Source organism: Crinia signifera, chromosome 3 (assembly GCF_055691185.1).
Source record: "Crinia signifera chromosome 3, ASM5569118v1, whole genome shotgun sequence".
NCBI lineage: Eukaryota > Metazoa > Chordata > Amphibia > Anura > Myobatrachidae > Crinia > Crinia signifera.
In genome coordinates, this window is record NC_139219.1 from 150,910,060 (window position 1) to 150,931,665 (window position 21,606).

At 42.6% G+C, this 21,606-nt stretch overlaps 1 protein-coding gene across 1 annotated transcript in view; it reads right to left on the bottom strand.

Annotated features, from left to right (window-relative positions):
• LAMA2 (laminin subunit alpha 2) overlaps positions 1-21,606 on the bottom strand; it is a 727,667-nt gene that overhangs the window by 378,407 nt on the left and 327,654 nt on the right. Inside the window, exons 14-15 of the mRNA XM_083176751.1 lie at positions 19,305-19,516; positions 9,105-9,216 (exon numbers count right to left, since the gene is read on the bottom strand). Coding sequence (XP_083032877.1) covers positions 9,105-9,216; positions 19,305-19,516 — 324 coding nt within the window. The remainder of the gene's footprint in view (positions 1-9,104; positions 9,217-19,304; positions 19,517-21,606) is intronic.

Here is a 21,606-nt window from a genome sequence, read left to right on the forward strand (position 1 = left end):
GGAATGGGGAGCCAGTGAAGAGATAGACAGAGGGGGGAGGCTGAGGTAGAGCGGCGGGAGAGGAAGATGAGCCTAGCAGCAGCGTTCAGAATGGATTGGAGAGGTGCGAGGTGGGTGAGAGGTAGCCCAGAGAGAAGGATGTTGCAGTAGCCAAGGTGGGAGATGACAAGAGAGTGAATGAGAATTTGGGTCGCGTCAGTGGAGAGGAATGGTCTGATGCGTGAGATGTTGCGTAGGTGAAAGCGGCAAGACTGTGAGAGAGCACGAATGTGGGGGGTGAAAGAGAGGGAGGAGTCAATGATGACACCGAGGCAGCGCGTTTCAGCTCAAAAGCCGCCCAGTGTGTACTGTTCGGCAATGAGTGGTGATCCTTGACATGCACTTCAGCAACACCACCGGCTGCCACTGCTCAGCTGCTGGTATTACGAGCAGATGAGCGACGGGGGGGGGTGGATTTTCAAAGCGTCCTGCTATGGAAAGCCGTCTACCTCCGGGAAAATCGCATAGATGGACCAAGATTTCAACCCAGCGATTTTTCCCCATCATCGCTGTGCATACATGCTGGGCAAAAATGCCCAGTGTGTATGCACCTTTAGATAGCTAGCTTTATGAATATTGATGTAACATTTAAAAAATTGCCGTGGTTCTTGTCTTTAAAATAGGTTTCCTAAACAGTATGGGTTACGGTATAAGAGATTGACAATGACTAGGTAGATAGTCACTACAGATAGAGTCGCTCTCATTAGATCAGCTCCTGGCATTGCTATCGCCATCTGCCGCCGTGCACACAAGACATGCATGCCTCATTTTTCTGGAAGCTACTGTATCAAGCTTTGTCCCCGCTCACTGCCTGTCTCCCTCAGAATATCATAAATACTCCCCGGAACTGAGTACTAAACACCGATGTAGTATTGTGGTGCTCAACCACACAGTATGGCAAGATGGGGTACAGCATTCACAGAAGATATATCACCACTTATCTTAGTAAATGACCTAATGCCTCAGTAAAGGATTCAGACTCCATTACCAACATCATGTGCTGTGTATTCCTAGATGTTTTCCAGCATATCACTGCTGCAATGCATATTAATTTGAGGTTCTGTAAGCCCTGGCCATTTTATTTTAAACTCTTTCAATAACATGGCATCTTATGCCTTGGGTTGCTGCCACATGATTAGCTGATTTTATATTTGTAACCAGCAAAAATAAAGGTGGCCAGTGATTGTATGTGCAGCTGTGATTGGAGATTGAGACAAAAAAAGGTTTTGTCTTTGACTTAAAGATAACTATAGTTCTCCGGCGATCCTTCAATAATAGATTAAACTGGCCAACAGTTTAATCTACGTCTAAGATGACATAAGCTCTTGGGAACAAACTTAAAATGCAAGGTTTTTAAGAGCTTGATAAACTATCCCAGAGCTCAAACCTCATTGAAATAAAGGGCAATGCAGTATTCAACCTTTAACCTTAAACATGGGACACATCTCTTTTATCTTCTACTCTTAGATTTTGTTAGTCAGAATGCAAAACAAATGTCGCAATCATGCTGAAACAAATGTTTCCATGTAATTTAAGGCTTGGTACTGTACATAGGATCCAAAGTTTTATCTTCATTAATTGAGACATGATAAACTGGAGACTAAAATGAGGTTTATTCAAGCTCAATCTAAAGCATCTTGTAACACTATGACCTATATATAATAGTCTAAAATGAAACTTATCACATTCAGTAAAATGAAATGCACTTATTTCATCTTTTTTGTCATATTACCTGGCTAATCTAACTGGTTAGTTTGTACTTTACTGAATTATAGATGAGAATGTTAAAACCACTATAGAAATAAATAAAAAACGTAATGTATGTGTCACGATCCAGACCATTAGAAGCACTTTCCTACTTTATGTTCTCCTCCAGACTTGCCCTGCGGACTATTTCCATTAGTCCTGCACTGTATTTACATGGTGTGTGGTCCGGCAAGGGCGTAACTACCATAGGTGCAAGGGGTGCAGCTGCTATGGGGCCCAGAGCTGAAGGGGGCCCATCTTTGCTGTCTAAGTAATATGTTTTACATACATTTATCACCATCAGTTGCTAAATAGGGGGCCCTTACAAACTTTTGCTATGGGGCCCATGAACATCTAGGTACGCCTCTGTGGTCCGGTGTACGTCCGGCGCTCTCTGCAGACATCCAGTCACCTACATGCTGCCGCAATGTCACCCAGCCAAAAGTCTCTGCAGTCTCTGCACTCCACGGCATCTGGCGCTCCTGCCACCATTACAGGACGCAGTTCCAAACCAGGAATTCCTCCAGAACTCCAGACATGGGCATGGCCATCTTGGTTTCTGTCACATGGCACTCTACAGTCAGCCCTGCAACTCCAATTACATCATTCTGCTACAGCCTATCTGCTGTCCAGAGACACAATAAGTATGTCAGAAAAACACTACCAACTGGCCAGTTTAATAAAGTTGACAGCCTAGCTGCAACCAGTGTACTTTATCTGTTCCTGTGGAAATCCTTCCATTCACAGACTCTAAGGCAAGTTCCATCCTGCTGCACAGTCTGGCTTACACCAGTGTTTATTGGTATTACTATATTCAGTTCCAGCTGATTCCATGTACTCCAGCTGCCATCCATCATTGACCACCATCAGCAAACTCCACCTCATATCTGGTTCCAGTCCGGTCTCATTTACCCTTTGATTACAGTAGATTCTAATAACTCTACCAGTTCCAGTCCGGTGTCCATTACCCTTCGGTGACAGACGATTGCGAGAACTTCACCAGTTCCATTCCGGTCTCAGTTATTATTCAGTTTCCACTAATATCATAGACTTTGCATCTATCTTCAGTAAAATATGTTATAATTATGCTTACCTCTTCTAGACTCCCTCTTCTTAGCCATGCCTTTGGACCCTGCACTCTACCTCACTCCCTAAGGTGGCTAAATTTTATCTATAAGCCAAGCCCCAGATCAAGTACAACCCTCATGCCTGACAATGTGCTATATTTGGAAATACTATAATACAAAAAAAGACCAAAAGGATATTATAGAAATGATTACTATTTGTAGCCTTCCAAATTATTTTTTACAATAAGTGTTTGTCTGTACCCCACAACAGAGGTGACTGCTACTGTAATTCTGCCCTAAGGGAGGGGTATTGTTACAGTAGTTAATAGTGGGACTGGCAAATACAATACAAAATAAAAATTGTTCTATACAATCTCAGGGTAAGACTAGACATGTCATGATCTGTGTTTTTTTGTTTGCGTTTTGTACTAGGACCACTTGGCAGAACTGGTTGGGGCAAAAGTGAATGATTTTAGGTGATTTTAAGATTCCCATCCTCATACATGATTAACACAGAAGCAATATAGAGCATAAGACATGAAATCATATGGAAACCATTGTAGGCACCAAAGTGATACCCTATACTACAATATAACCAATTACATGCTGGAAGATCTTGCAAACAGGTGTATAGAGGTAGGCTCTGCTGCTGATGGATGGTATTAACGCACTGATAGGGGCATAATTAGAACTCTCTGGGCCTCATAGTGAAATTTTAAAAGCCACTCCCACTCCCTTGAACATGTTGACACACACATGGTAGTGTGGGGTTAAAAGGGGTCACAAAAACATGCTCCGGGGGTTAGGAATAGGTATATAATGTAATACAGGAAGTGGATGTTTGGAAGGTACAGGGTGACAAATAAACATACGCCGAGGTACGGGTTCACACACACAGGAATGATGTAGCGGGGACAAGGTTTCACACACACACACACACACACACACACACAGGGGAAATGGGCTACATGGGGATCATGCCCATGGATAAGGGTACAGGCGTCAAACACTGAGGATTAGGGGGGTAGGGGGTTCGACACTGGGGATGAGGGGGGGTCACACAGACAGGAAAGAAGTTGGGGGGCAAGGGTTTGCACACACAGTTGTCGGATCGCACACCAGATATTAAGGTGGTAGGGGGGACAAGGTGTCACATACATGGGGCATACATCAGGGATTAAGGTGGTAAGGGGACAAGGTGTCACATACATGGGGGCATACACCAAGGATGATGGGGGTTTGAGGGGGTCACAAACACAGAGGAAGAGGGCAGGGTAGTGATAAGGTTTCACACACACAGTAGTTCACACATTGGGGAGGGTAGGTTGGTACAGCGCTCACTTACCAATCTGTGGGGTGATCTGCAGGGTGTCAGTGAGTAAGGCCCCTGGACCCATGCACTAGGGTTACCACCTTTTTGTTTAGAGATTCCTGGACAGTGGCCCTCCCCTTGACACACCAACAGCCCACCCACTGACCTGCCCCAGCTCCGCCCCTTGACCCACCTTTTTTATGTTTTTTTAACTTTTGCCTCAATTCTATTCTTGTTTTTGCACACCATAACGCCCCTTACTTGTTAAGCCACACACTGTGATGCCCATTACACATTATCCAACACACGTTACGCCCATTACTCATTATGCCACACACGACGATGCCCCTTGCATGTTACGCCACACACCATGATGCCCATTACAGGTTATGCCACACACCATGATTCACATTATATGTTACGCCACACACCGTGATGCTCATTACACATTGTGCCAGGGGTAGACAAATGTTTTTTTAAATCTAGGAGCCAGGATGACAGTGTAGGAGCCAGACAAAATAAATGAAAACAGGGACAGTGCACACCGCAGACGTGCGGCAAAAAATTCCACCGTAAAGCTTATTACGTCACACACCCATTACATATTATACCACATACCATAATGCCCATTACACGTTACATCACACATTAGGTCACACACCGTGATGCCCATTACATGTTTTGTAACACACCATGATGCCCATTACGCGTTACGTCACACACCATGATGCCCATTCCACATTACACACACCGTGATGCCCATTACACGTAATATCATACACCGTGATGCCCATTACATATTACATCTCACACTGTGATGCCCATTATATTTTACGCCACACAACTTGATGCCCATTACATTACACACTGTGATGCCCATTATACATTACATCACACACCGTGATGCCCACTACACGTTACATCACACACCACGATGCCCATTACACGTTACGTCACACATCGAGATGCCCATTACATGTTACATCTCACACTGTGATGCCCATTATATGTTACTTCACACAACTTGATGCCCATTACATTACACACTGTGATGCCCATTATACATTACATCACACACTGTGATGCCCACTACACGTTACATCACACACCACGATGCCCATTACACGTTACGTCACACATCGAGATGCCCATTATATGTTACATCACACAATGTGATGCCCATTACATCATACATCATGATGCCCATTACACATTATGCCTCACACTGTAATGCCCATTACACATTATGCAATGCACCATGATGTCGTTTACATATTATACCACACACAGTAATGGTTACTACATGTTATGCTTACCTACATGTTAATAGCCAGGGCCTTCATGCTCGACGCCATGAGGGATTAAATGCTCGTAGAGCATTTGTAGTGAATGAATCGGTGGTCTGAGGAAGGCTGAGCTCGTCATGAGCTGCCCGGCTGCAGTCCATACCAGTCCTCTTCTCCAGTGGGGCCGCAGCCTGGGCCTGTACTAATAGTAGCTGGGGCTGGGTGTTGCACTGCCCAGGCAGGTGACAGTGGAAGGCAAAGAGACACACAGGTGCAGTCAGGACTGTGGGTGTGGGTTCGGGTCAGGAACAGGTCGGCCGGCTGGGCTGCACAGCCTACTGTACTAGCGGTAATACTGTGCTGCACCGCAAGTCGGTCCGTCTGACCGTCAGGCTCACCTGCTGCGGCCAACCATCGTCACGCAGCGAGTGCCACAGGAGGAGCTGGGGGGGAGGGGGACATGACGCACTGTCCCTCCTCCTCCCAGCGTGCACCGCGGGGCGTGTGTCAGACTGTAACTCACAGTCTGTCACTGTGAGTGTCATACAGGTGGCCTGGGGGGGAAGCAGAATTCCCGGACATTATATACTGTAGTCCGGAGCAGCCACCGGTCCGGACTCCAGATGCCAGTCTCAATTACTGGACTGTCTGGAGTAATCCCGGACGAGTGGTAACCCTACCATGCACAAGGCAAAAGGAAGGCGAGCAGCAGGGGAACCCAGGATGAACTGCTGCAAAGCATGATAGCTGCCTGGCTGGAGGCACAGAGAAGTACACATCATTTGTTATGTTAGCTGTTTTGATAAAAGCCGCAAGGCTGAAACGTCAACTTCAAGTTTGGCTACGGTTGTCTTATTTTTACGCCGTCCTGAGTGCCGCGCTATTCCCCTTCCCTGTATCTAGCGTCCAGCCCAGCTGCCCGCACGGTGAAGGCACCAGGCACCTTTAACAAAGAGGACTGGAGTGCCGGCATCCCTCTGCATATATATATATATATATATGCAGGCCCTTGAAAGGCCCTTTAAAGAGCGGATGGCAAATCACCGCTCGGCAATCCGGGCGGCCATTAAAAAAGGCACTAGTGACCAGCCACTCGCTCGCCACTATGCTCAAGCGAAGCACTCCATTGCAACGGTCAAATACATGATCATTGACCAAGTCCCCCCCCTCGCCAGAGGCGGAGATCGGGGAAAAAAATTACTGCAATTAGAAGCCAGATGGATCTTTAAGTTAGAGACCCTGGCTCCTAAAGGCTTAAATGAAATACTGAGCCTTCACAGCTTTCTATGACAGCTTTTTTTAGCTGTCTAAGACACAGAGTTGTAAGTCAATTAGACAGATCAATGGATACCCAGCCAATGAGCAGGGTAGTTCTAGCTTACAACACCCCTGATGAAATGTAGCTTTTTTAAGCCACCAACTGTACCTTTTAAGAAGTCCAGATGCTCCGTTATGTTAATTTCTAATTGGTTGTATATGTTGCATACACTGTAAGTTTGAAAAAATTTATCCGCTATCAAATTTTTTTCACGATATTTATGTTAGTATTTGCCGTGCTATTTGAAGTATGAATCACCGTTTGTTGCTTGGATAGCGGTCACACTAAATATATAATAGGCACACATTGTCTTTATTAAGCCCAAAACACACTGCAGCAATTGCTGCATTTTTTCAAATGTACCCTTAAAAGTTTTTTTTCTTTTTCACTTTTAACAAAAACTTTATTGTCCAACCAGGACACAAACTGTTGTCTCGTTGCTACGACAACAGTCTCCCCCACAGTGATGTCATCCGGAACTGCCCTATTGTGGGCGGAAGAAGATGGCCGCCGTGCATGCACAAACAGGTGATTCTGCTCTTCTTATAGAGGTGAGTACACATTATTTGTTATGTTAGCTGTTTTGATAAAAGCCGAAAGGCTGAAACGTCAACCGCAAGGTATGGCTCCTGTTGTTTGATTTCATTCCGCCCTGAGTGCCGCGCTATACCCCCCGCCTATATATATATATATATATATATATATATATATATATATATACATATATATATATATATATATACATTTTTTACTGGATAAGTGGACCCATCCTCTGTGATCAAGATAGATGAATATGTATGTATGGTGTGTGGAATAAAATTATACTTTATTCAGTGTTTGTGTCCATTTTGTGCGGTAAGGGTTCTGTAGGGGGCCCATTAACACAGGGGAGGTATGCTGGGTGCCCTGGAGGGAGAATTACTTTATTGGAGGGTGGACCCATTCCCCTGGGGACCCAGCCAGGGCTGACCATCTGGTAATGCTTTGACCATGGGACCTTATATAATTAGTGCCCCCCTGGCTGTGGCATTACCCTGATGGCTGTTGGAGCCCTGTGTTGGTTTTAAAAATATGGAGGAACCGTACTCCTTTTGTCCCCCATATTTTTGGAATCAGGGACAGGCCAAGCACCCAGTGCTGATCAAGGAAATAGAGGGGGACCCCAAGTCTTTTATCTCCTCTATTTCTGCAACCAGCACTGGCTCAAAGAGCCCGGGGCTGATTATACTCATGAGGGGAGGACACATGCTGTTTTTTTATTATTTATTTTTTAAATTTTACTCAGAGAAGCCTTGCACAGATCTTACTGCTCCGTGCAGGCTTCATGCTCATCCATATTTGGCTGCTGGGGAAACTCAGCAGTCAAATAAGAATTAGTTCACCATCAGAATATATATACGACTCCTGAGAAGCTTAGCAAATTTGCTGAATTCTCAGTTCATATTTTCTGTCCAATCATGGACGATCCCGGTTATACCCATTCTACTCGGGATTGGCCATGATTGGGGATCTTAGTAAATTTCCCCCATTATATAACTGTTATTATCTAAAAAAAAAAGAGGTAAAAGAAGTGAAGTAATGGTCCAAACCATGGAGCGAATAGCTGCATCCATGGATGGTTAAAAAATGAATTTATTTTGATTCATGGTACATAAAAATAATAAAATCCCCACGAAAAATAATTAAATCCCCACGAAATGGGTTGGTTTACCAACCAACCCATTGTCCAAATGCAGAGGCTCCTAGCATATCACTATTACACAGATAGTCTGTGGTTATTTCAAAGCTTCCTTTCTTCTCTGTTGCTTGCAATTTTGTTATATATCAAATAACAATTTTTACCTAGTATGCCTTTTTTGTAGATGAAGCAGGTAAACATAGAGAATATGAAATCTTTGTGTACATTTGGAGAAAAATGTACTAAGATGGTAATTCTATTCCACATAGGATGTTGCTTTGGGCAACCCATCAGAATCTTCTTATTTATTTAGCACCTTCTAGAAGATAATAGATCATATCTGATTGCTTGCAATAGCTTCATCCGATGTGAAACAGAACTCCCATTTTAGTAAGTTCCCCCCATGGAAAAATTCATTAGTCTTTCTTCGAGTCAATATTTAAACGAGTTGACTTAGCCATCAGTAATTTTATTGTGATTATACATTTCTATATGAATGAGCAATTCCAGTTAATTATTTGGTATTTCTGTTTTTCATAAACAGAGTTTCTATAAAACATTACACCACTCTCATTACTATCAGTCAGGAATCTGGCTGTGTTGCTCAGGTACTTCTTACACCATAATATGTTCAACTTAAATTTCATCTGACACTTACTTCACAGGATGTACCACTAAATCCAGCAGGACACCGACAGATCTCAACATCAAACGCTGTGCGTCCCCCAGATTGAGATTCTTCAGCTACTTCAAGGGTAACAGAACTCAATCTAGAACATAGACAGAGTAACAGAGTTAAAGCACAATTAGTTAATATAACCATCATTAGCTTCTGTCATTTAAAGCTTTAAATCTAATTAATAGAGCACCTTCATCTAAAGCAGTGTTTTTGCACATATAATACTAATACCATTTAATGATCATTTAAAATTTTAAATGATCTCTCTTATTTGCTCTTCTTCTGATGGAAAATCTAGTATGACATATTATAACTTCAGTCTCTAGAGTAGTATAATCTACCGCAACAGAATGCTTGCAGCAAGCCAAAATTAAACAAAATCCAAACCATAAAACAGGATGACTGAATTATTTTGATTATTCTCATGCGGAACTGGACAGAGACTGAGAATCTTTATTGTAATTCTGGGAATGAAAAGACATGCTACATTAAATGTCCCAACTGCCCCACATATTACAAAGTAATAAAAGCAGAGGTTTTCCAGTATTGTGTAAACGGTACAGATTACAAAGAAGTGCCCTCCGTTTTTCTACTACTTTATCAGTTATGCTCCCAAGCATAAGGTCTAACATTTTTGTCTTTTTGTTCCTTTTAAATAAAACATAGCATGACATTATAGCAAGGGAAATGTGTATTGTGCTTTTGCTATGTTATGCTGCTTTCACACCGCAAAACCTGCTTAGACGAGGTATTTAAAACATTTTTTTTAAAACGTGTATGAGCAAGTTTAACCCCTTTGACATTGCATGTAAATACCTGGTCTAAAGCAGGTTTGCGGTGTGAAAGCAGCTGAGACATCCCGGAGATGCGCTTGCCAGTGACCTCTTGGAGATATAGAGAGGGGATCGGGCACCAGAACCCGCACCTAGACTGCCAGCAGGAGCTCCCGCACTGCAGACAGGGAGGAGAGCTGCAGGACGCTGGAAGGGCAAGGGTAGGGGGTCTGACACTGAGCATTAGCTGGTCCGCTCTGAGCCAGTGCAGTGCATATGTAATGAGCCGGCCCCTCATTACACATCTGCATATGGCTCAATAGTGCTCACTGCTGCCTGGGTACTGTTTCAGACCCGTTCAGACAGCAAAAATACGGACTGCACATATCACCGTTTTAAAACGGTTAAAAATCAGCAAAATACCGTTTTTTGTGCGGTCTGAAAGGGGCATTAGAAATATATATAAAAAAACATCTTCCATAATGCAACAGATGAAGCTAGTCTGTTTACAGGAGATATTTTTTTTTTTTAATTTTGCCTAGTAGCAGGACTGATAACAAAAATGTTATATATAAGTAATATATTTTGACACAAAAGCAACACTAATGATATGGAGCAGATGCTGAATTTGGAGCAAAGTGAAATAATAAGCAACTTTTCACCTGGAGCAAACCGTGTTATAAGGCAAGGGGTACAACTACAGGGTTATTTTTGGTGGGGGTGTTTGCATGCAGGGTAAATGCTGGCTGCTTTTACATGCAGGCCACCAATTTCAAACAGCTTTATTTTTACACTTCAATTTAAATTTCAGTTTGGACCTTATGCTAACAACACTGCCATTACACTCCGAATGGAAGGGAAAGTTCATGCGTGTTATACTATTTTTTTTTTTAACTCGGGGTCCTTCTACAGATGAATCAATCCATTTACAGTAGCAAACTCCATCAGTGAGAATATACTTATATATCTTTGGCGCATACTCAGTATGCTGAAATATGCCAAATCCATCCCTAACCCCACTTGTGTCCTGCTCAAAATCAGGCAATCTGAATTAAGGTGCCCATACACTTATCTGATTTGGGACGATTTCACAGATCACCGATGGATCGGGCAGAGAAATCCGCCGAAATCATATATTTTTGACAGCCAATCTGACCGGGTCAGACCCTACAAATTCAACCTGCAGCAGGTTCAATCTATCGGATTGGAACCATCAGCGGCACATCATGGCTGCTTTTTTAGCACCCACAATGTGTTGGGTTCGATCAGTAGGTGTGTGCCAGCGGCAAAGCTCTGCTGGCACACACCTATGTGCAGGGATGGGCAGCGGTGGGGTCCTGGCTGTGGTGAGCGACTGTGCAGATGATTGGCTGAGAGAGAGACCTCTCAGCCAATCAAAAGCCGGCCTGTCTTTCAAATAAAAAAAAAAATTCTGCCAATACTGGCCACAGGTCCACTTAGCGCTTCCCAGACACTGCCCGCCCCGCCACAACACTGCAAGGTCACCCACACCCTTGGGCGCTCAGCACTGCCTGGGGCAAGATACCGGTTTGGGACCCACCAACAATCCATAGCATTATATTACTGCTGCTGATTGCTGAATGCAGGCAGCATCGGCAGAATACCTTGGCGTTTCTATGGATAAATGCTCAGCTGCATGAACATCAGCATTGCTCTAGATCTTTTGGAACTACAGTAGGCTTAATACCTGTGTCCAAACATACTTTTATTCTATCAAGAACATCAAAGAATAATTGATAGTTTGGACAGGCCCACATGATATCATAGCATCATGTGGTAGTTGCCAATGCTCCTCTTGGAATATTTTGGATGGCCAGGATATCTTTATGGGGCCTCTTGGGACCTGCTGGGCAATAGGCAGGCATCTAGGTTGCTTGTGGAAAATCTGCCCCTGCGAGGCAGGGTATTCAATTCTGGGGGAGTAATCAAATACCAGTGTGGCCATGCCCTCTCCCCAAAAAACTTTAAAAAATTATGTTTTCCCTGTGTCCACCTTTCACCCCAGATTCTCTTACTTGTAGTCCCAAAATAGTTGCATAGACAACAAGGAGCACAGTGTAAATTAATTATCAGATATTTATTTAGACTTGATAGACTTCAGTTGGTGGACTGCTTGGGGAAAAAGCTTTTTAGGCTTCTGGATGACTTTAGAGAGATGGCCCTGAGGCGTCTGCCAGATGGAAGCATTTTGAGCATGTTGTGACATGGATATCAAAAAAGTTGGTCTTCTACAATTTTTCAGCGCATTTCTTGACTCTGAACAAGTAAGGGTCCTGTACAGGGGTGAGGTCAGTACCGATGATCCTTTCGGCCATCTACACCACCCTTTGTAGCCTGTGTTGGTCCCCTTTTTGCCCTTTGTGTTAGGATATGTTACATCACAATACAATACAGATGTGTCCTTTTTTAATGTTGCTTCAGTTATGCCGAACAGCCCCTCAGTGCACGCTATGTCCTGTGTGACTTGACCACACAGGGCTTCTTTATTGCTTAAATAAACTCTAATTTACATAAATAAAATAATCAGGAAGGACAAATTTGATTTTTCACATACACTAATCAATGGGGTGTGCAGCACTGTTTGCACATTTGTGTGGGACTGAGTGTGAATCATCCTCACATCAAGTTTCATTGTGCTTCACCTGTGAATTTGTATGTGTGCGGCTAAATTCTTAGCCAGCATTTTTAGTAGACTGTGAGCATTTTTTTGGCTGTGTCTGCAATGCAACTGAGATGCAAAATATAAAAGAAATATACTGTACTCTGCTAATTGCATTTGGAATATCTTCAGACAAAGAGCTAGTACTTATGTCTCTTACTTGAACTCTATTTACTGCAGCCACAGATGAGGCTAAATAGAGAAGTATTTAAGAAGGCAAACTAAATAGATTCATTTAGTAAAGTATCGGATGTTAATAGGTATCTGCAATGGCTATTTTTTGGGTTTTGGATCTGGATCTTCTTAGGGCTTTGGGTCTGGATATATTTTGCCAAACCCATGGATTGTTTTTTTTTTTTTTTTTTAAACAACATAAAAACGCAATTTTTTTAATATTAATGTTATTATTTACATCAATAACATTAATTTCCATAAATTTTCAGTCTATTCTGAATATTCTGAACACCTCACTCCTCACAATATTTTTTATAAGCTAAAACGTTCCACCAAGGTACCTGGATGACTGCTGTGTCAAAGGGGGCGGCACCAACACGTGGCCCATCTAGGAGTGGCACTCCAGTGGCAGACAGAATTGCAGTTTGAAAAACTAGGCCCCAAAGAGCACATAATGCAAAGAAAAAAAAAAGAGTTGCAGGATGGTTTTCTCCTTGGGACGTTCCACCCACCCATATGTTGTATACATATAATATAATACACACATAATATAATATAATACACACACACTTTAACAAACCAATCATTTCAGCATCAGGGTCTGCCACATGACTGTAGCTGAAATGATTGGTTCATTTGGACCCCCACAAAACAAGCTGGCAATGCTCCACTAAGCATATAATGCAAAGAAAGGAGGTGCAAGTTGAATTTGTCCTTGTGCCCACCTGCCCACTGTTATGTTGTATAAATAGGACATGCACATTGTAACAAACCAATCAATTCAGCACCGGGTCTGCCAAATGACTGTGGCTGAAATGATTCATTTGTTTGGGACCCCACAAAATAAGCTGGCAATTCATCTCGACAAAAAGACTCTTCTGAGGCAAGATGTCGCCCTCCTCCTCATTCACTAATTTCTAACCCTTCAGTCCTCCTCCTTATCCTCCTCACAGAGTATTAATTTGTCCCAGCTGGAATCCACCAACACAGGTCTCTGTGTACTTTGTGGATGTTGGTACTCCTGTAAGAATTGATCATTCATTTTGATGAACATCATCTTCTCCACATTTTGTGGAAGCAACCGCATACATCTTTCGCTGACAAGGATCCTGGTTGCACTAAAAACCTCTCTTGGAGTACACACTGGAAGGGGGCAACTGAGGTGATATAGAGCCAGTTTGTACAGGGGCTCCCAAATTGCCTCTTTTTCCTGCCAGTACAGGTATAGACTGTCTGACGCATACTTGGATTCTGTCACCAATATAATCCTCCACTATTCTGTCAATGGTGACAGCATCTTATGCAGTGACAGTAGATATGTCAGAAATTTAGTGTTTTAGCGGGGCGCTGCGCCCTGCCCGATTTTCAAAGGGCAAAATGCGCCCTGCCCGTCTCGCAGCGCCCCTCACGGGGAAGCCCAGCGTTGACGGCGATGCCTGGCGCTTCCCCGGCAGCACAGTGGATTCGGAGGGGCCGGGCCCGCCCCCTTTGATGACTGTGGCAGCCGGGCCCGCCCCCTTTGATGACAATGGCGGCCCAAGCATGCCACCTTTCATTACGGTGGCGGCCCGGGCACGCCCCCTTCATGACGTCGGTGGCCCGGGCACGCCCCCAGCTGTGATGTTGGCGTGCCCGGTCCGCCCCCTAGCGCCCTGCCCAGTGTCACTCCTAGAGTGAACACTAGAAATTGTTGACAAGACCTTCAGTCTAGATCAAATGTTCAAACTTGGTATTGCCTACCCTGCATCACTACCAGCGGGATGTTTAGGATATCTCAGTTGTTTCCTGGCAGCCCCAGTTGTGGGAGAAAATGAAGGAGAAGCTGCTGCCGAGTCACTTTCCACTTCAGATGACAGTTTTTTCACCAGCAGCTCTTTGTACTTCCGTCGGAAAGAGTGACGCCACATAGGCTTTAAACCGAGGATTAAGCACAGTTGCCAAAATGTACTCCTCTGATTTTAACACTTTGACCACCCTTGAATCCTGGCAAAGTGAATGAAGGGCTTCATCCACAAGTCCCACATGCTTAGTGGACTCACTCCATCTTAGCTCCTCCTTCACTTTCTCCAGATGCTTCTGCAAAAGCCTGATGAGGGGAATAACCTGACTTTAGCTGGTAGTGTCTGAACTGACTTCCCATGGTGGCAGGTTTGAAGGGCTGGAGACCCTTGCACAACCCAGAAATCATTCTCCACTGCACTTGAGTCAGGTGCATATTCCCTCCTCTGATGCTATTCCATCCTCTGAAGCATATAGAGGGTTGATTTCCACTGTGTTACAACCTCTTGCTTCAGATGATGGCGGGGCAGGCTCAAGAGTTTTTACTGGTGCTCCAGTCTTTGGCACGCAGTCGCTGAATGGCAAAAGTGTCCTGCAATTTTATGGACCACCAAAAGCATCTCCTGCATGGCCCTGTTGTTTTTTAAGAAATTCTTCACCACCAAATTTATTGTGTGAGCAAAACATGGGACGTGCTGGATGTCACGCAGACTTAATGCCTTCACAATATTAATGCTGTTTTCTGCTATAACAAATCCCCAGGAGAGTCTAAGTGGGGATCACTAATTTTCTCTAAGAGGTTTTTGTCGGTGTGGTTCTTACTGAAACCAGTGTAGCCTGCCTTGGAATGATCTGGCGCTTCCAAGATGCTGCTACTGGTGACACTGCTGGTGTTGCTGCATAAGGTGATCCATCTACCCAGTGGGCTATCACAGTCGTATAGTCTTTAGTCTGACCACTTGTCCACATGTCCATGGTTAAGTGAACAGTGGGTACAACCGCATTTATTGGGACACTGAGGACCCTTTTTCTGATGTCTCTGTACATTTTCGGTATTGACTGCCTAGTGAAGTAGGTGGGATTAGGTACTGGGGACACAATACCTCCATCAATTGTATAAATCTCACTCCACTAATGGGGGATACCGGATGGATGTCTAACACCAACATTGCTGTCAAGGCCTCAGTTATCCGCTTTGCCATAGGATGACTGCTGTTGTACTTCATCTTCATCTCAAAGGACTGTTGGAAGGTCAATTGCTTAGTCTTCACAGCCCAAGTCCCATTTTTATGGTACTGTGATAAAATAGTTGTCACTGGGTGTGTAACAATGGGAATTGGTTCACAGACAAAATGTAAAATCTTGACAAGAGGTAGCAGGTTAACTAAGGAATGTGTCAAGAAGTATCGAGCAATTTTTGGGGAACTAAAATACTGTATGCCCGATGTTGAGTCTGGGAAATACTATAGCTGTGCTAGGAAATATTGGCTTAGATCCCAAGAAGTGACTTTTATTCTGAGAGCATAACACAAGCCATATCCTCATAAAAGGCCAAAATAAATAAATAAGTATTGGGTAGAATATGATAACTAAATATAAAAGATAGGGTGATAGTTTGAAGAGGTAGTTGCTGCTGGAATGAAGCCTAGCTTTATTGGTAGTACTGTAAGTACAGTCCATCAAAGTACACAGTACTTGGCTCCAATCATAGCTTTGCAGGTATCCAGTCACATGGGGAATAGTTACCATGTCAACATTTATTTGGTGCATGTCTACTAAACACACTATACCTGTTTTGCCTTTTGTATACAAATACAAAGGGGATTTCTCAAAGCTTGAGTGATAGAAAGTGGAAAATGTAACTACTAACCAAGCAGCTCCTGTCGTTTTTCAGAAACAGACTGTTAAATAGTAGTTAGGAGCTGATTGAGTGGGACTTTATGATTTCCACAGTATCTCTCCCCAAGCTTTGACAAGTGTCCCTCACAATCTATGCAACTTAAATGTCCCTATTTTCGAGGGACAGTCACAATTTTTTTGGACTGTTCCACGTCCAACCCAAGGGCAGCAGTGTCCCAAGGTGGGGGCAGTTGGGGTTCTCCCTGTCACTTAGCAGAGCAGCGATGCCCCCATAGTGACTGGAAATGGGGGTATGCAATTAAGGTGTGGCTCATGTTCTTAAGCTGGCCATACATCAGAAAGATTGATCTTAAGATCGATTGCGCTCATGATTGTGTACAATTTCCCTTGAAGTCCCCGGCAGTCCTAGGTGCTTTTTGGACACACAATCTACTCACAATCCATCATACAATCAGTCATACAATCCATCTGCTGTGTGATTGTGTACACAAGATGTGCACACAATCTGCATACAATCCATCTTACAATCAATTGAGATTGTATGATTGGGTACAATATCTTTCTGATGTATAGGCACAATCTATTATGCAGCTACCAAACTACTCAGTTACACTACTACTACTACTACCCATATTGATCTAAGATAACTGATCATTACTTTCAGAAACTAGGAGTGGACAACATTAAGAGTGGACAAGACTAGTTGGAAGGTTGTATAACAAAAAATATGTCTGCTGGAAGAGGTGCAGAGTTAGAAAAATAGTAATATATTATGTTAAACACATAAAGGGCTTTTTTGCTATACGCTTAACAATGTAGTTGCTAGAATGATTTCACAGTGAAAGTATAACTGGCAGTATTTGTTTTAATTTTTAGATATATATGGACAACTGCATTGCATCACTCAGACTTTTACAATGTTTTTGTTCTACGACATTCGTCATAGCCTTCTGGTGAGATAGCATTAATGCTTGTGAATGTTGCATGAAATGTTAAAATTATGTAAATGTAAGCACACGCTTGTCAGAAAGTGTGTATATATGTTTATTGGCTTCCAGTATTTATTGGAAAGCATTAAATGCTTTTCAAGTGCTTCGTTTTAATGCCTGTATGTACAATGCCAACAATGCTATTAGATTTTAAGCTCAGTTGTTAGGGAAGCCAAACCTGAAAAATGATGTTCCGAACACAATCCTTTATGCACTATATACAAATAAATATTTTTTGCCCATAAGGCAACTCTAATAGATATTGAGCAGTTTGAACCATGCAATCAGTACCATTAACTGACTCACTTGTGACACAGCAATAAAAAGACAATACACAGTGAAAACATCCCAGCAGTAATCCGCAGGATTTTAGGAAAATACTGTAAGTGGTCCAAATCTTGCATCCAACTCTTTAAATACAACAGCTTTCCCTCCTTTCATGTGTAATATAATTGGGAATAATATGAAACTGCACAAAATCATTTTACACTACATGCAAGATGCTGAATTTGTATTCTATGAGGCTTTTTCAATTTTCATGAGGTTGTACTATTTGTAAGGAGCTTTAATGTTTTTAGCAGTTCCTGAAGTTATTATTTTAAAATACTTCAGATGCAGGAGATTTGTTCCTTGGTAAGCTTGCTTTTATTCCTGGCGTTTTGCAATTTAACACGAGATACTGGCTCTGTGGGGTGCTGGATCTCAATCTGATTATCTATTGAGGATGTTAAAACAATAAAATACATAAATTGTTTGCCTTTAAGTGGATATACAATATATATACACACATATATATATATATATATGAGCCATGCGAAGCAATTTTTTTTGATTATTATTTTTTTTTCTTTTTTTTTTCTTTTGGCATTGTACTCCAGTATAACGCACCCCCCCCCCCCCCCCCCACTATCCAGGAACGTGTCCTCCGATTTTTTTCATTACCCCACTATCCACGTCGGCGTGGAGCATCGTCCGAAGCATGGCGAGTGCAGCAAGCCCCGCGAGTGGACGCGGATTACTTTACATGGATTCCGCGTCCGCTCGCCACGCTTCAGGCTCGGTGGCAAGCCACACTATATAAAATCAACTCCACGCCGACGTGGATAGTGGGGTAATGAAAAAGTTGGAGGACGCGTTCCGCACGCTCCTCGCAGGGCTCGTCACGCTTCGGGGTGGCGTGGATAGTGGGGGGTGCGTTAAACCTAATTTTTTTATCGCATCCTATCTTTTAGATGTATTCACTGACTTGGCCCATTAAAAAGATAGGATGCGATAAAAAATTGCATCGCATCTCATGCTACTAATGGCATGCTATGCGAGGCGATTTCCTTACCCTACGTTAATGGAGTAGTGGGCGCCGTGCTAGGAAACAAATACCGGATTTTATGTAAATGGTAACGCTTGTTGTATTGTTTTTACTATAGTTATTTATTATTGAATTTTGACATACATTTCAAAGGAGTTTTTAGCACACACAGACCAATGATTGCATTGTGTATGCAAATGCACTTGTGCAATACCTGCAGTTTATTAAGTGAGCAAGTGAAGCTGCCACCCAGGAATGGGAATATACGTCCTCATTGCATACTTATTTGCAATTGCATAAACATTCACAGCCTACAGTATGTGCAAAATGGAGGAACATCCGGACTTAGGGCCAGATATATCAAGTTTCTAAACGTGATAAAATGGAGAGTGATAAGGAACCAGCCAATCAGCTTTTACTTGCAATGTTAAAGGCTGGGTTCGAGAAATGACAGGTACTGTAGGAGCTGATTGGCTGTTGCTCTCCATTGTATCACTTTGTGAAGCTTGACACATCAGGCCCTAAGGGTTGGTCTATGGAACGCAGACTAGAAACAGCAGTATACACATACAAATACATTCCTTCCTATAAGGCTCCCCCTTCGCTAGCTGTTTTTACCTGTAGGTGGCATCCGGTTGATTACTATATGTTGCTCTGATGAGAAGTTTGTTAATATTTGCCAGAACTGTCATGAAGTCATTCCTGCTGACTTGATAGCCTGTTCCATGCATTTTGAAGAATTCTGGACGCAGAACTATTTTTTGTGTGCTTTCTTTATATGGTCGGAAGTATATTTCTTCTTGTAGGCTGCTAATCCTTATGCCGTTACCCTGCAATGGGATTTTCAATTTAAACATAAAACATAAATTAAAGTTAGCTTTTAGCTTTCAAATGGAATATAAATCAGGCATCTCCAATTTGACAGAACTATCTCTCTCTCTCTTCAGTGTGTCCTTACAGATTTCCAGAATTCTAATGGCACCAAATGAACTGTGCTGTCACTGCTGCATACTGGAACATTTTTCAATTCAATATATTATTGCTACAATAGCAAATGGCAAAATGCTCTCACATTAGATTTCTGAGAGCAACCAAATATCCCATTCTTGTACTTATAGGAGAGCCAGATTAATCTGCATTTAATTAGAGAGAAAGGTATGTGATTGGGTTCTCCTTTATAGGCCAACCACTAGGATTGATTACACTAGGCCTGATTCAGACCTGTTTGCAAAACCATGCTGCACTTGTCAACTGGAAGACACTTTTCTAAAATACATTTACTCTAAATATTTCAGCATTTAACACTAATTTCAATGGGATATCTGATTGTTGCTTTACCTATTAAAAAAAATATATACCTTGAAATAAATAGAGCTGTACAGCATTGTTAATTGTTTCCTCACATGGATAAACATTAAGGGTATTCAATGTCAGGGACAACGGCTGTCGAGCAAGCTCGACATCCGTGCCCCTGTCCCGTTCTCGCTTTGCTCGACGTGAGCTCGGCGGTCGGAATTCAATGTCCCGGCCTCCGAGCGGCGAGAAGGGGCGTGGCCGCGAGTTGAGGACGGAAATAGACAAGCTCCGGCAGGGAGCTCGCCTATTTCCGGCTTTTCTTGGCAGAATGAGCCCGACAGCTTGTGATGTCGGGCTCGTTCTGCGGAGAACCCCTGTTCAATGCTGTCGGGGAAGACAGCATTGATTAGGGCCCCGCAGCCATCTCCCCCGTCGGGAGATGGCTGCGGGAGGACAACAAGAATTGAATACCCCCCTAAAAGTACGACGAGCACCAACATTCTCCATTCTCTCTCACCACCAGCCAATCACAAGCAGCGAGTGTGGGAAGGTTTTTGTGAGTGTTTGGCAGTAAAATAAAGCCCAGGCAATTCACTGCTTAAACATTTAGCAATAGACAAAACTATTGTGCAGTTGCACATTTAAATCCACCACATTTGGACTACAACGAATTAAGATTAAATTGAATTTTATTATTTTTAATGGGGCTAGGCAAGATCGAGGAAAATAATATTTTATTTACATTTAATAATGTGGTAAAAGAGTATGGGATGGTTCTATTCACATAAACTTGTATATAAATTGGGTTTAAGTTTATTTTTGTATTTTTATTTGTGTGTTTTTTTATTTTTACTGTTTTAATATTATTCACAGGGGCTATGACTTACTCTTTCAATACCTTGTATACCCTATGCTAGGGGAATTGGAAGAAACCTTAGGATGAGATTCTTAAGCTTCTAAAACATTTGTGAGTTATAAGATAGACAGTGTCTAGATAGAAGGTCATTAGGACAACATGTTCAAAAGGTTGACATGAAGAAGGTAGACACATGAAAAGGTCAACATGAGTTTTCACATTGTTTGGTGTCAATGTCAATACCCAATGTTGACATGGACCCCCAATTAGTATAACACATACACTTGCATAGCTCACTTCACTCACCATGCTTCGGGTATGGTCTCTCACTTTGTTCGGAATACTTTTTCATTCACAGTTGTAGTCCATGTGGATGGGAAAGTTTGAAAAAGTCCAAAAACTTTACAAAATTGTAAAAAAAAACCTCATGTTGACTTTTTCAAGTCTACTTTTTCATGTCGGCATTTTGACCCATGTCAACCTTTTGACCTCATCAACCTATTGTATGTCGATCATTTTGTGTTAATTGACTGTCTATCTAGACACTGTCGATATATCAGCTGGCACATCTAAAACAGTCAAGCCAGACTAGAGTAGTGATAAATAAAATTTAATTGGTTACTATGAACATCTTTTTATTTTCAGTAGCTTTAGTAAATGTACCCCATAGTCAGTTTAGCATAGTCTCTGGGTTGTTGGTGATTTGTGCACACCCCTAAGCCTTGTGCTGATCACCCTGACATTTGTAACCAATGTTGCAATTCACTA